A 16,552-nucleotide genomic window follows, 5' to 3' on the forward strand; every position below is an offset into this window, starting at 1 on the left:
ATGAATGCAAGCAAACTGGGCACTTTTGCGGGTTGTGCCTGCGGAGAATTTGGTTGTGGACTGAATGGTGGTGCACTGAACTGAAACAGACACACAAAACTTTAGGGGACATACTGGCACTAGGCACTGTTGTGACGTTCATCCAACTGAACAGTCTTTCACACATTCAGAGGAACGAATGAGTGATTAGAAATGAGGTTTAAAATTAAAACAGGTCCAGTTATAAAAAGTACAGTTAAAAAATAAATGAAGAAAACTCCTGGACATGTCTTTATGTCTCTCTATTCTTGAGAAATGTCATCTTGACCAAATAGCTTATGATCTCGTCATAGAAGCCTACTGATCATTTGCATCAATTTTCATGAAGCTCCACACATCCGTTTGATTCTCAAGTTATTTTGTTTACAGTCAGACTAAGCGATTACAGCACATTGAGTACAATACCCTGCCATGTGTTGCTGTGGGCTGGCTAATTAGGTTTTAAGGCCACAGAGGGTAGAAGTCCAGATGAGCTCCATCTCAGCACCCTTTCACATGTGGCTTTAGGTATGCACTGCCTGTAGTGCTCTTATCAGGCTCTGGATGGAGCCAACAGGGAACATAGCAGTTATTGAGCGCAATTGACCATTTTCAACTTCATCCGGACTGGGTGCCCCCTTCAATGCCCTTATCTCCTTACAGTTCTGAATATTTGAATTAATGTGGCATATTCCATGTATTACTGTGACATACAGTCAGTATACATAGTATGTGTATAGTGTATTCAGTAATTACTAAATTAATGATATATGACCACAAAGGATGTTAATATCCTTTGAATTAAGCTACCCAAACATTATATTCACATTGGGTTGGACTGGTTACATGTTGCATATCAATATCAAATAAAACAAAGTCCACTGCCAGTCTATTTTTCACATTATATACTGTACATCTTGTACTCAGAAATATTAAGTTTGCATCAAAAGCAACTCCCCCAATAGTTGTACTCAGGGTGCGGGAACACTCACCCATTACGGTTTAATTTGTACACTCTCAGAGTTGATTGATTAACTGTTTCTACAGTAAGTAACATAAGGAGAGAGGGAGGGAGTCCTTACGTATACATTATTATGCCCTCCCTCTGCCACGATCAGTCCTTTTTTGGAAATGTGCTCTGATTTCCCCAAGCTCTAAGTACCATGTTAAACATCTGTTAACCTACACTCCTTCCATCAGAAGATCTATTTGCACGGCTCCCCCCGTCTGCCTGTTCCCTTTTCTTTATAGTAACTTTCTGTCACCAGAACCTTCCTTCCTCCGCCTGCTATTTTTGTTGCACACTTCTCTTCCTGCTTTTCTTCTGTGTTCCCTGGCCTGTTTCTATGTCACCTCATGCTGAACAGCTTAGTCAGAGCTCAGGCACAAACACAAGAGTAAACAAAAAGTCTCCCAGATAAAGAGAGAGAAACTCCACTCCACTGAACCCTGCTTGTTTCTGTTGTTCCATGCAACCAGCCAAACCCAGCCAGGGAAAATCCAGCCAGGCAGTTTCCCCACCCTTTGTCCTCCCCCGCCCCTCTTTTTTGTCTTTCCCCTCCCTCCCACCCTCGATTTCTTTCTCTCTCTCTCTCTCCCTCTCTCTCTTTCTCTCTCTCTCTCTCTCTCTCTCTGTTGGGAAATTTTCCAAATTTTCTTGCAGCAGTCCCTCTTTTATATTACATATCCATAACTCCATTAATGTGGACTGCAGTAAGGCGCCAGGAAAGACCCCAAAACTTCAACTCTGTCTCGAACAGTCTCTTCAAAAGTACAAAGGGTGCATTTCAGTCTACATTGTGAATTCCTCACAAGTATTATCTGTAGAAATAAAACAAAAGAATCATACACAATCACATTTCCAATGGTCTTGTTTTGATGCGAAGAACAAGAGGCTTCTTTAAAATTAATTGAACTTTATTTCAGAATCATTAATTCTCAATCAATTTAAGTTGTTTATAAAAAATACTGAGCTTTGGAAAATATGCCAAACATATTGATTTGACATGTGGACTTAGCAACATTTCACGACAGCTTACCAAATATGCTAGTAGAAACTATTCTAAAACCATCACCCACATTATTGCATAACGCGTGTTATAGCCAGCAACATGGAATGTATTTAAATGGAATGTATTTAAATGGAATGTTTTTTTTCTGCTGAACTGAAATGAATTGTCTCTGTGTGTGTGTGTGTGTGTGTGTGTGTGTGTGTGTGTGTGTGTGTGTGTGTGTGTGTGTGTGTGTGTGTGTGTGTGTGTGTGTGTGTGTGTGTGTGTGTGTGTGTGTGTGTGTGTGTGTGTGTGTGTGTGTGTGTGTGTGTGTGTGTGTGTGTGTGGGGGGCATATGAAACGTGTGCAAAAGTGTGTTGCTAATGTGTGTACATTTTCTATTCCTTGGTCCCCCAGTTTGGTCCAGTTTGTTCACATTTCTTGTCTTTGGTCGAGTGAATAGACAGACAGTTCTCCATCATCAGTGACTGGTCTATAGAGGGGAGATGTATGAGTGTCACAGGTTTGGGACCAGAGGGTTGCAGGCTGCCTGGCTCAAGGGTTGTTGTTAGGGTTGTTGAGGATCTGCCTGGGTCTCCCGTACCCGGTCATACCTGCCTGAGATGCCCCCTTATTTGTTCCCATCTGCAGGCCAATGACACATTTGCCCTCATTCAGCTGTTCATCTGAGAATTCCCTCTTGTTTTCTTGTGACTTCCTGCACACAAACACACAAACAGACCAAAATCAAGTTCCTCAAGTGCACTGACATATTTACGGTGGGACAGCAGAGAGGGACAGACAGAGGGAATAGTTAAGTGCTAGGAGGAGGGAGAAAAGTTCAAAACTCACTTGTGGAACAAGTTGGGATCGCCACGGTAATTGCCATCATCCTTGGTGACAGCTATACTCCCCAGAGCCATCAGAGTCCTCTGGACCGCGGCCAGATCTTTCCCTGTCACACAGACATCGGTCTCGTATTAACAGAGTGCCCCCCAAGGAAGAGAACAATAACTTTTTCTAATACTGCGGCTGACTGCAGTTCGATAATATGCTAGTGTAATGAGCAAATATTTCCTTCCTCATATGTGGCACAGTCTGACAAATTAGCGTGACAAATGCTGATATTACATTTGGCCACAGTGTATTGCTACAGACGGGGCTCTAATGTGTGTCACTGTCTTACCCTCCCAGAGGTCAACTGTTTGGAACAAGTCAGCCTTGGTGACGCCGTATTTCTCTGCAGCATTGAGGAACTGGGAGATTTGCTCCATCTGCTTGAATGCCATGGTGGAGCTCTGGACCTTCCTGATTGGCTTATTATCCCCATATAGACTGTTTATAAGTTCAGACAGAAGCTAGAGACAGAGGGGCAGGAGTAAATGAGTTTAATTAGACAAGCAGTTGGAGAAACAGATTCCCGTAAACATATTATAAACACACATACGATCACAGACATGCAACCTCTGATGGGACAGTGAAACAGATGGCACTTACACAGCCATCCTTAAGCCAGTTCTGGAACTCGGTCTTGCCAGCTTCAGGCCTGGCCGCTCCAGAGCCACACTGAGCTATGATCCAGTCAGCCAGCCTCTCCTCCAGATCCTGGTCGTACTTCTTATCGATCTTGCTTTGTACCTCACGGCTCAGACCATAGGATGGACCTTTGTTTGCCATGGCTGATCCTGTTGGAAGGGGAGAGTTAGCAAACTTTGCAAACTTTGCAAACTCCCCTATCTGTGTTTGCCATTATTCAGCGCAGATATTTAAAACAACATCATTCACTTTTAGGTTCCTGCCCTGCACACACCCACAGTACTGGCCCGCATTCAAGACAAATATGATTCTTCAGATTTCTCTCTGTGCTCTAAAGTGCCTGGTGTTCTATAGTGCTGTGTGTCTCAGCATGTCCTTATCTCATTCTCTGTGGACGGCATCGGGCTGTGCATAAATTCAGCTGATATGACATGCACAGGCTCCTTCATGACTACCCGGTAAACAACAGCAAACAAAGTGCATCCGCGTGCTCACATTAACCCTGTGTAGGTCAAAACCATGGACTAACACTGTGATATATCACTTAGAACAGAGGTAGGCAACTTTGATGATGGAGAGGGCCACTATATTTCCACACTCACTCCAGAGGGCCACATTGCACATACTGTCGGGCCATTCTGTCACACATAAAAAAAAATCAGGATCCCAATTCAAAAATAGCAAAAATAGCCGATCTACAAACTCAAAACGTGTCGCACTGTGACACGTTTTGAGCTTGTAGATCTGCTATTTTTATGAACGTAAATACTTTATGAACTTAAATACAAAATTACAAATACATTGGACATAAAAAAGACACTAGAATTTTAATACTAGTCATTAAGCTATTAAGCTATTAATATAGAAGTAATTCAAGCGCGTCATGTTTGCAATTGTAACAGCTGAAATCAATAATATATCAGTATTCCGATAATAACCTGCGGGCCGCATTAAGTGAAGGCTGCATGTGGCCCCCGGGCCGACAGTTGCCCATGTATCTCGTTTCAAGGATTTTTCTTGGAAAAATCAAAGTGATTACCTGACAGGTGAAAGCATGGCAACAAAGGTGTTCAAAGGAGTAAACCAGAGAACCAGATTTATGGGCAGAGTTTCCTCTTTTGTCAACCCTCAGGCACTCAGGACCCTCTCAGGGGCCCTGATTCAGCCCCTTTTTGACTATGCTAGCTCCTCTTGGTACTCCAACACCTCAGTGTCACTGAAGACTAAGCTTCAAACCTCCCAAAACAAACTGATTCGACTACTTCTCGGACTGGGGCCCATGACCCACCTCTCTCCCACTCACTTTGCCAGCCTAGGCTGGCTCAGGGTGGAAGACAGGGTTATACAATTAAAAATGGGACTGGTCTTCAAAATTGTAAATGCAGATTTGCCCGAAATGCCCCCTATACCTGCATATCTGTATAAGTACCTCGAAAAAGTTAGTGACACCCACAGTCACAAAACTAGAGGGAGCGTAAACAACAATCTGGTAACACCCACCCATAAAACAAACATGGGCAAATTCTCCTTCTATAGCACTGCCACCAAGGAATGGAATAGTCTAACCCCATCCCTCAAAAAATGCAGTTCGCTGGGCTCATTCAAAACAGCCCTAAAAACTCATCTTTCTGGAGGCCTAAAGAGGAGCTAGTACCAGTTTCCCTGTAGACAGACGACCCCCCCCCTCCCCCTTTTTTGTACACATTTTTTTTTTTTTTTTTTTTTACTTTGATCATGTTTTGTTTTGTATATATTTCTTTTTTTCCCATGACCTTTTTTGTACATAATGGTATATATTTTTTTTCCCCTCTGTATTCTTATGTTGTTTTTTGAACTGTTTGGTTGCTACTATATATGTCTATGAAATTAATTCAAGGACCCCAATGGAAACAAGCCCGCAAGGACTTTTTTGGCCGGACCTTTTAGACAAAAGCATTATAAATGTAACTGTGTTGTTTTACATTCTTTTTGCCTAATAAAAATTTCAATCAATCAATTTCTCTGAGTCGTTCGGCCTGGTTGCTCAATCTCTCTTATTAATACTGCAGGAACTAACTTCCTGCCGGCCTCTACAGACCCACCCCACTCCTTGCATCCTGTTTGCACATTGAGCTGTCACTTCCTTCCTTCCTCCCTCACAGAGGTAAGCTATGTGTATACACTACTATACTAAAGCAAGATAACCAGATGGCACACTGCTGTGTGATCCAACCTACCCTGCAACAGCAACATAACACTAGCATACAGTAGAGGAAGTATGGTGAATGACTAATGTATAATGCCTGTAAAGCTCAGACTGTATTTGGTCTTTTAAATCAAAGTGATACTATATCTCCATAGTAAATGGAAGATGATGTATGAAGATGTTTAACAGTCAATAGTAAAACAAAACAGAGTCTAATAACGTTGTCGCTTCCATGTGGATCTCAGACTTCAAATGGTCAGCTATTCAGTCATTCATGAATTATGACATATACCAGTATCTATAACATATGACTCGAAACACACACACACACACACACACACACACACACACACACACACACACACACACACACACACACACACACACACACACACACACACACACACACACACACACACACACACACACACACACACACACACACACACACACACATACAGACCCTCTTCTAGGCGCCGTAAAAAGGGCACTTCAGTGGTTATAGGCAGGGGTGTGCCGATATATCGTCCCGCGATATATCGCGATACGTTTTCGCGACGATATGTATCGTTTTTGAAAAAAAAAATATCGTTTTTGATTTTTTTTTTTTTTTTTTTTTTTTTTTTACAAACATAATAATCAGGCATGCAAACGGCCCCGAAGTGAAAAGAGTGACAACATGTTTTTTTTTCGGGTCAGGTGTCATACTATTTGGATTCAAAACGGCTATTGTAGCTGAAAAGCTACAAGTTTGCATGTCTGAATAATGCAAAAACAGAATTATTTGTTTGCATTTTCTTTTTTTCTCCTCCATATATTTTCATAATAAAAAAAGTGCGTATCGTATCGTATCGAAATCGTATCGAAGTTGTGAGCCAAATATCGTATCGTATCGTTTCGTGAAATTAGTGTATCGGCACACCCCTAGTTATAGGGGTATGCGAAGGAGGGGATTGTTCTCTGTCAGCCAAGATATGCCACAGACAGAGCAACCATTGTAAATACCATTGGCAAGTACAAATTCTGCTCTCACCATCATTTATAATGTCTCTTTCTCAATTAAAGAGTGTTTTCCCTTTGGGGTGTCCCGTCTGACACACCCAAGAAACAACAACACAGGCTTCATGCAGGGACACATCATCTCCGCATGGATGCCTTTGAATGGATAATGAGGGATATGAGGTCTGAAGGGTTAGTCTATTAGATTACCTCTGTCCTTAACCCATATCCAGACCTGTGTACTGTATACAGGCTCCACACGCAAACTGCTAATTAGGGGGTTACAAGATTAGACCATGCCTATATGACTCTTTGATTAAGAATACCCTACAATTGCACTGTGTGTGTGTGTGTGTGTGTGTGTGTGTGTGTGTGTGTGTGTGTGTGTGTGTGTGTGTGTGTGTGTGTGTGTGTGTGTGTGTGTGTGTGTGTGTGTGTGTGTGTGTGTGTGTGTGTGTGTGTGTTGTGTGTGTTAGGAGATATGGGCCGGTACAGGACAGGTCAGTACAAGTTGAGTCGGCAGTAAAGCGGCCTTGTGTTTAGAAAGACCATGTCATTATCACAAGGTCAATGGTCTGATCCCCACAACAGCTTGTGTCTATCAACTGGTATGTCTATTGTTCAAGTGTCCTGGAATAAAACAACGTGGTGCAAGCCACCGAGGGGAACAAGTTGCAGCTGGTAATCTTGGCAACAGCGTGTCAAGCATCATTTGACATGTCCCCAATCTTGAGAGTACAAACAATCTAGCAGGTCCCTCTTGCAAGTTTGATATTAATCTGTAAATATGCAAAATGAGCATTAAAAGAGATCTAGCATCCATATAAGTGTAACTTCAGTAAAGGAGTCCAAAGTTTTAACAGTAACTAAACAATACTTTTGTGATTGTACCTTAAAGGTGTTGTAAGTGATTGTTTTGTTAATACAAGTGTTAAATAGCTCTTCTGTATATTCTGATAGCAGTCATTCATTGCTAGTATAGAGTGTTTGTCCAATAACAGGGTTCTCCCCGTCTCTCCATCTCTTTAGTCAACCGGCCAGGATACCAATTGTCTTCCAATGAGTAGGCAGCACTCATACAGGATACAAGATAAACAAGTAAAATTGGAAGTGATGAAACAAATATATGAGCAGACATTCCAGACAATATTTGGAACTGGAACACAAGCTGAAATGATCTTTTTGGGGTTCTCTCTTCTGATTTGATGTAACCCACACAAATATATTTTGTCTTTACTAAAGAGCTGGAGAGGGGAGGAGACCCCTGTTACTGAACAATCTATACAATGATTACTATCAGAATATAGAGCTGTAACTTTTTGACCAAAATATCACTTACAGCACCTTTAAATATTAGTTTTCTTATTTGGTAAAGATAACCATTGCAGTTTTAACTACAATAGTGTATATAGCATTACCTGTATAGGTAATTATAGGTCATGTAGGTCTGTGTGTTGCTACATTTATCTCCAACTACACTATCTATTATCATGTTATAGTTCTAACCATGGAACGATGCTTACAAGGCTAGCATTCTAACAAAAAAAGTTGTATTAACAATTACAACCATGAATCACACTTCTTTATTTGATGTAATTATTATTATATTAATTCATAATAATATAATAATATAACATGATTATGATGATGATTTCCTATTTATTTAGCTACGGTATATACAGGCTGAGTAACCTACCTCATGCTTTGCAATGCCCTACTTTGTATTCATACAAAAACATATAAGTAGGGAGGTGCCACCACAAATTACCTCTTTGTGGGAAGGTTGCTGATGTCATTAACTTCCTCCACCCAAATTTTCCCTGCCAATTATATCAATATTTTAGCCAATTAGAGTTTCCAATTATTTTCTTTTTAATTGCAGTCTCCTACAAACAATATGGGACTCACAAAGAAAACAGTCTCTAACAAATGTAAAGTTCTGAGAAAGCTTTTAGAAATGTTCTTCCAATTAACAAAGCCATTGTAATGTTGACATTAGGGATCGTCAAAGATAACATGTCTGAGCTGTTTCATTATTTTGTTGTAGTGTACCGGCCCATATCTCCCTATAGCATGCAGTGGCAGCTGCTACAGGGACCAGCCCAGCTCTATCTGTGTACTCTGCACTGTGTGTACAAGTGGAGCCAAATGGGTCCATTCTCTCAGAGTTAAATTACACAGGATTTTACAGTGTGTTCTTTGATATCACATACGAGAGTAAGAGTGTAATGCAGAATGTAAAGTGCTTTGGATAAAGGTTCTGTATAAATGCGCCATTTACTGTTTTACAGAAACATAAACCTGTGTTTTCACAAATAGGTATACATACAGAGACAACCTATGTTCTGACAAGAAGATATAGTGTACCTACAGAGATATAAACCAATGTTCTGACAAGTAGATATAGTGTACCTACAGAGACATTAACCTATGTTCTGACAAGTAGATATAATGCACACCTACAGAGACATAAACCTATGTCCTGACAAGTAGATATAGTGCACCTACAGAGACATAAACCTATGTTCTGACAAGTAGATATACACCTACAGAGACATAATAAACCTCTGACAAGCAGACACACACAGCTACATGTAAATGTTTAATTGAACTCTTTGGTGTAAAATTGACTTGTATAACGCTCCCAAGAGTTAAACTAACACTGGATTTCAGTGTACCAACATACATGTACAGTAGGTCCCACAATCCCTAAAGCATGGACAATTTTACTACTACCGTTATGCTTTACTGCAGCCTAGTGCGTAGTGTACTGTATGTCATATTAGGAGTGGCCATATATTACACAACTACAACCCGTTGACACGGCTTGTCTCTAATAAGAGATTTATAATGGCCTGTTCGTGCCAACTTAACATGGAACTATAAAGTTTGCTGGGCCTTGGGATTTTTACTGTGCATACAAAGCGAAGCATGTTGAGATCAGTAGATAAGGAACAAGATTTGATAAGGCATGACCTGATTGACACGTGGTTCCATTCAGGGGTGAACAGGAACTCAATGGATGTAGAGAAAATGGTATGTAATGATGAAAAGGCTTATGAAGTGTATGCTTTGGGTAATTAGATTCAAGTCATGCAACATTTGAATAAAGCAATGCGTGAGAAAGAGTGTGTGAGGGCATACATGATATAGACTAAGACTTCTACATTCTAAATATGTGCTAAAGTAGATACTCCCCACAGGATAGAAAAATACAACATTCTGACAACTGCTGACAAACCAGAAAACTGTTTGGAAATGGAGAAAGTTATTAGGGCGGAGCAAAGTAGAGGACTATGTACTTACAGTGGTTGAATTCGGTAGCTGTTGACTGAGGTGAATGCAGGTGGTTTCAGTCCTGTCTGTGTTGCCGTTTCCTCAAAAAGCTCCTCTCCGTTACAACACAGTTACAGACTACAGTATTCTGAGAGGGAGTGTCTATGTTACAACACAGTTACAGACTGCACTGAGGGAGTGTCTATGTTACGAAAAAGTATAAAATAGCAAACACACTATTCAGAAATGACTTCACCACATTCAAGAGAAAAAGAGAGAGAGAGAGAGAGAGAGAGAGAGAGAGAGAGAGCAAGACAGATACGCCTATATCATTCTCTGGCCCAGCCCCTTTTATCTGCTTCTCTTTTTTCCCCTAACACACACTCAAATTGTACCTCCTTATTTAGGAGAACGGCAGGGAGAAAAGAAGATCATGTGACCAAAGACTTTGGTGTGGTCCCTGAAAAGAATTCTCCACATTGCTCCCTCCACCACCGCTCAACAGACTGGACGAGGAAGTGAAGGAGGAGTAAGTTAGTCATAAACTACTAAAGCCCACTAGCCCAGAGCACTATGGGGAGGAAATGATGGTAATTAGAGAGCATTGAATCTCTTGTACAAGATGATTTATTGCTTCAATATGAATTTATGCTCGCTGCGGTCTTTTGAAATCTTCTCAAAAACTGAAACCCCCAACCAGCCGTGGAATGTCACTTCACCCAATCACAGAGGAAGAGTACTGCGAGGCAAACCGAAGCAGAGGAAACATGTCATAACACGTCATGACACTTTGCTTTAAGGTTGTCAGTGAAAATGTAAATACTGAGAGCATTCCTGAGTCATGTGTTTTGGTTTACTCTCCTCCTGCTTTGTTTTTACTTCACCTCATGAATGCGAAAGACATACATATACATCCCCCACATTCTTAAGGAGATGTATGACATAATTGAAGGACACACCCTTGCCTTGGAGGCAAGTAAATGAAACGTGCAAATCGTGACATGGGAGGTCTCAGAGATTAAACGCTGACATGGGTTGTGACAACATTGTGAGGCACTGGCAACCTGTGAAGTCATCGCCCAAGCCCATGGGTCACTTAAATCAACGTCTTGAGCTTGTTGGCTCATATTAACCCATCTGTCAGTCTCCTTGTTCCTGTCACGTGTTTTATGTCAGTGGTCTTTGTTGCTCTTAAACTCCAGGATACCCAACGCGGTGTGTCATATTTTGAAACTCCCAGGTCAAGGGCAAGGTTAATTACACTCAGGCTGTTGAGGTGATATTTCACCATGGTAAACAATCGTCACTTTTTGGCACGTACTCCTCTAGCAACCTCCTTAAAATCAGAAGCAGTAACCTAACTCCTACACTTAAGATCCTCAGGCAAGGCTCTGTTGGTCGCTCCTACAGCAAACCTTGTTACCCGGGGTGAGCGGGCTTTTTCAATCCGGGCCCCTGGGCTATGGAACGCCCTCCCCGAGAAGCTGAGGCTGGCACAATCGGTGCTTTCTTTTAAATCTCTCCTGAAAACACACTTGTATGCTAAATGTTTTTCTTAAGTCTATTTGTTGTTAATTTCTATTGCTGTATATTGTTGTTGTGTGTTGTTACTACTGCTTGGTTGTTTTTATTACTTGTTTTGACATGTCTGTAAAGCACTTTGGAACTTTGTTTAGAAAAGCGCTATACAAATAAAATCATTATCATTATCATTACACTGAGTCCATGGTCAACCACCAATCAGGATTTATTTCCCCCTCTCACAACAATTTGTCAAATGCAAGAGGTAAAAAGGTTTGTGGTTAGAAAAGTAATATATATTACGATCTATCAAATAATAATAATTGCTATAAAGTGTTTGTTCAGTAACAGGGGTCTCCCCATCCCTCCACCTTTAGTAAACAGAACGTTTCAGGCGGTTTACAAATTCCATCCAATCAGGAGAGAACCACACAAATATTGTTTATTGGCTTGTGTTTCAGTTCTAATTTTGTCTGCCTATTTATTTGTTTAATCACATCCGATTTCACTTGTTTATCCTGTAGGCCTATCCTGTGTGAGTTCTCTCTCCTGATTGGACGAAATTGGTATCCCTATGTATTTATTTGCTAAAGAAAGAAATATCACTTGGAGCAACTTTAAAGCATAATTAATAATATTAATTATATTAATAACACTAAACATTCTACCACACAATGAGTGAAATATAAATAGGTTTTACATTAGGTTAAATTTGTGGTTTATTTAAGCATTTATAGATTAGGCCTACTTACCAGTTAAAACCTACGAACATACTTAGTTGACTGTGTTCCCACAGGGGTCTATATGCACCTTTTTTGATCTACTATTTTCACAGAATGTTCGCCTATTATGACATGCCCAGAAAAGCGATGCTAGGCGTCTTGTGGTTAAAGCATTGAGTGATGGAAACAGAAGAATGTCCAGGTAGGTGAGAAAGAAGTGGACTGTTTACATGGCAAACCTTATCCAGCTGACATGTAAATGGTCAAAATACACACTGTGTGATAAATTCCACATAAGGAAGAGCTTTAAGAAAGGGGACAGATAGAGCAATCTTTTTTTGTTCCATTGCACATTTCTACACTACTGATATTAATTTATTCTTGCTGATACAGCATTGACTGATGCAATGACAATTATCATCAATCTAGAATAGATGACCAATCTCCCACAGGTCAAGGATAATGTTTATTTATTTTCTCAGTAATAATGTCATTTCTCTTAATTGGAACAAGATTTTGTGATGTTTTTTTCTCTCCCCTTTGAGATGAGACCAACACTATGATACTACTGTAGTAATAGTACTTCACAATCAGCTTATATAAATAGAGTATTTAATCTATATAAAATACATAAGTAATTGCATGTTACTTATTCTGTAGCTGTTTCTGATGTGCTACTGTACAAAGAGCTCATAGAAGGTTACTATTTCTGTCATAGTGCATCGAGTACAGAGGGGACCCAACCAAAGGAGTCATATTGCCGGTTATATTTTCTTTGTTTGAGCCAGAATTTCTGAAATTCCTCAGTATCCTCCAGGCCCAGTGAGTCACAAGAACTAGTGACTGCACTCTAGCAACATCTAAAGACTGAAGCGGTTAGTGGTAGCATATCGAGAGCAGATGGCATCCAACCATGCATTAGTGCAGGCTTTGAAAGAACCAGTGAATTGTCCCTAGTCAGTCTGGATAATATAATTTTTGTTAGCTACTGACATGATCTCCATCTATCAGCACAGTGGCAGCAAGAAGCGATTCAGCAACCTCTGCAAACATCTGCAATAATCAATCATCAAACTGCTCCCCCAAGCATGTCATGATGCAAAGCAGCTAATAACCTTTCTCTTGGGTAACAGTTTTATTGATTGTAGGCCTACTGTGCATGACTGTGTTGATCTTTCAACTTTCACTTTAGATGACTAACACACCTACTTCAAATTACGCAAGTAGCTTTAAATGTGATGAATGATTAATATGCTTAGTGATTTTCATAAAATGAGAAATAATTTACAAAAGTTAGTGTTTGAGTCATACATCTACTTTATAGGCTATAACAAGGAAAAGAAAGTTCAAAGCAACCCAGTGTCTTGAATCTGCATATAACAAGACTTTACACTTAGTTTCAAATTGCATGCAATACAATGCATAATGTTCTTAAAATATAGTTCTACTTACCAGGATCTTGGTAGCTATAGTGAAGTTGAGATGGAGGAACTGCATGCATGTAGGCTACCAACTGTGTTTAGAAGTGAAAAATAAGATAAACCACATTAGACCAATTACTTTCAAACTCTTGCAGTAAACATCTCACACAATCTTGAGGTCCAGTTATAATAATATGAATGAATAAAAATGTGAACATTTGGGGATTTTGGTGAATACGTAATATAAAGTAGGCCTATCTGTATAAAATTATAATCAGTAATATATTTACGTATTAGTTGAAAACGGGCTGACAGAACACATGGCTTTACTGGGCGCCATCTTGGTTCATCCTCCAGGCTCCAGCCAGAAAATGCAGAGCTGTAACTTGTGATTTGAGGAGCAGGAGCCAGTTGCACCACGTCAAGCTAAATTCAAACTTAGCCTAGTTATAGCTTAAACACATTCAATCCGGGAAAGTATCTGTGTCATTTTAGACTTCTTTGGCTATTCAAAAATAGCAGATATACAAGCTCATAGCGCAGCACCGAGTGCCGCGCTATGAGCTTGTAGATCTGCTATTTTTTGAAAATGAGTGCAAATCTTTGAATATATATTTAAAAAAAAAGATATATATATATTTAAAGATGTGCACAAATTTTCAAATAACTAGGCTTGAACTTAGTGTGAGGTGGTGCAACCACCATGGTGCAGGCCCCATGCAGGTGTGGAGGGCTGACCACGCAAGACTTCGATGCACTAATGATGAGAGAGCACACAGCTGTGTGTGTGATGTGCACATATGTCTTTTATGATGCTGCTATATCGTGTTTTTTTTCTGGCTGATGGCGATTGCAAGTAAATTGCAGTAAGGTCTCAAGAAGAACCATTAACAACCATGAAGGAAGGACACATTAGCTTAGTCTGCTAGCATGCATACAATATTACGGTTACATGTCGCCTTTCGGAGTAGTGAGATGTCGGAATGGAAGGCGGTTACCCAATATTACATAATTTGACAAACAACGGTGGTGGTACCAGCAGGAGAGACGACAGGCCCAGCAGCAGGAGAGAGAGACAACAGACAGGCCACAAGTCCATGGTACCAGCAGAAGATTGACTACAGGCAGAGGTGTAAAGTAACTTAAGTATATTTCCTCAAGTACTTATACTTAAGTGCAATTTTGAGGTATTTCTACTTTACTGAAGTATTTCCAATTTTCAACACTTTCACTTCTACTCCATTGCATCTCAGAGGCAAATATTGTACTTTTACTCCATTACAATTATTTGAAACCTTTGTAGATTTAGATTATTATTACAGAACATGCATCAGCCCTTTACATTTCGGCCATTTGAAAATAGCCGATCTACTTGCAATGCAACCCATTGAAAGCTTGTAGATCTGCTATTTTAATATGATTTTTATACATTTCATATTTGAAAACGTGTGAAATGGGACATTCAATTTCTGCCTATTGAGTACTTCCTACTTTTGGTACTTTAAGTACATTTTGATACCAATACTTTTGTACTTTTTACTCAAGTACATTTTGAATTCCATACTTTTACTTAACTTACCTAACAGAGTATTTCTATGTTGCAGTATTGATACTTTTACTTCAATAAAAAACGTGAGTACTTTTTCCACCACTGACAGGCCACAGGTGAGTTTCTAAAAGTGTTACATTTTGAGATAGGCTGTATTGTTTGGGGCACATTGAGAGAGTCATTATTATTAGTAATACTGTAGGTCTACTCAGCATATTTTATTTTCCCCTTATGTTATGCTGTTGCTCAGAGAAGCTATTTAGAGGATATTTACAAATACAAATAAAAACATGGATAGGCCTACACAACAACAATCTCACGATAAAATGTTGAGTTGTAGTTATAAAATGACCTTATTTGTTGCACATTGTCACACGTTTCAAGTCATCTACAGTACCCTCCTCTCAGAGAGGAGAGAGCAAGAGAATTTGAGAGTATGTGTGTGTGTGTGTGTGTGTGTGTGTGTGTGTGTGTGTGTGTGTGTGTGTGTGTGTGTGTGTGTGCGCGCGCGCGCGCGTGCATGCTTGCTTGCTTAAGTGTGTATCCGTGTGTCTGTTATACTGTGCATGCAGCTCTGCAAGGGGAAGAGGCTCTGCTAGGGGAAAAGAGGCTCTGCAAGCGAGCCAAGTCCTCTCCTGTTCTGCAGTTTGAGTTGGTTGCACAGGAGTCAGGACTGATGGATGTCAGCCGGCTGGTAGATATTTTTGAAACAAAGCGTGTATATGTGTGTGTGTGTGTGTGTGTGTGTGTGTGTGTGTGTGTGTGTGTGTGTGTGTGTGTGTGTGTGTGTGGGGGGGGGGGTCCCTGGCACAAAATATGTTCAGATGGGGAGGGGGGTCTGCGGACAAATGCATAATCTGGAGGGGTCTGCGGACACATGCATATTAATCCTTATTAAGTCCTTGCCATGAAAATGTTTAAGAACCACTGGTTTAAACAGGAAACAAGTCCCAAATAAGCAACTACACTTTAGAAACAAGCCCAAAAAAACACCAATATTTACAAGCAACTTTACAGAAAAACAAGCCCAAAGTCGCTTATAATAAGCAGACATGGCAACACTGATGTCAGCAATATATGCTGTCAGGTGCAATGAAGGTAATTGATAGAAGAAGGTAGGGTGACATGCATGGGATCCAAAACTTAATCCGGAAGTTCGGTGAAACACATTGGAGTCAATGAGAGACTATTTCTGAACGATTGGGACCTTTGTCAGTTAATTGGTTCAGTAATATAAAAGAAGACAGATTGTTTTCCAATCACTTGTTTTTTGACACACTGTATAAGCCATCTAAACAGCGGCTTGCATCGTTTCTGTCTCGGCAGTATCGCAA

At 40.2% G+C, this 16,552-nt stretch overlaps 1 protein-coding gene across 1 annotated transcript; it reads right to left on the reverse strand.

Annotated features, from left to right (window-relative positions):
• Nucleotides 1–2,165: 2,165 nt before the first annotated feature.
• Nucleotides 2,166–10,291, reverse strand: LOC311056508 (transgelin-like). Its single transcript, XM_084073171.1, has 5 exons — nt 10,036–10,291; nt 3,507–3,694; nt 3,196–3,367; nt 2,862–2,964; nt 2,166–2,727 (listed from the first exon to the last, which is right to left on the reverse strand). Exons 2-5 carry the CDS (start codon nt 3,684–3,686, stop codon nt 2,565–2,567), a joined length of 618 nt encoding a protein of 205 aa, XP_083929297.1. The 5' UTR covers nt 3,687–3,694; nt 10,036–10,291; the 3' UTR covers nt 2,166–2,564.
• Nucleotides 10,292–16,552: the final 6,261 nt, after the last annotated feature.

The sequence above is a fragment of the Gymnoscopelus microlampas genome, assembly GCF_963454915.1.
Source record: "Gymnoscopelus microlampas genome assembly, chromosome: 12".
Lineage (NCBI taxonomy): Eukaryota > Metazoa > Chordata > Actinopteri > Myctophiformes > Myctophidae > Gymnoscopelus > Gymnoscopelus microlampas.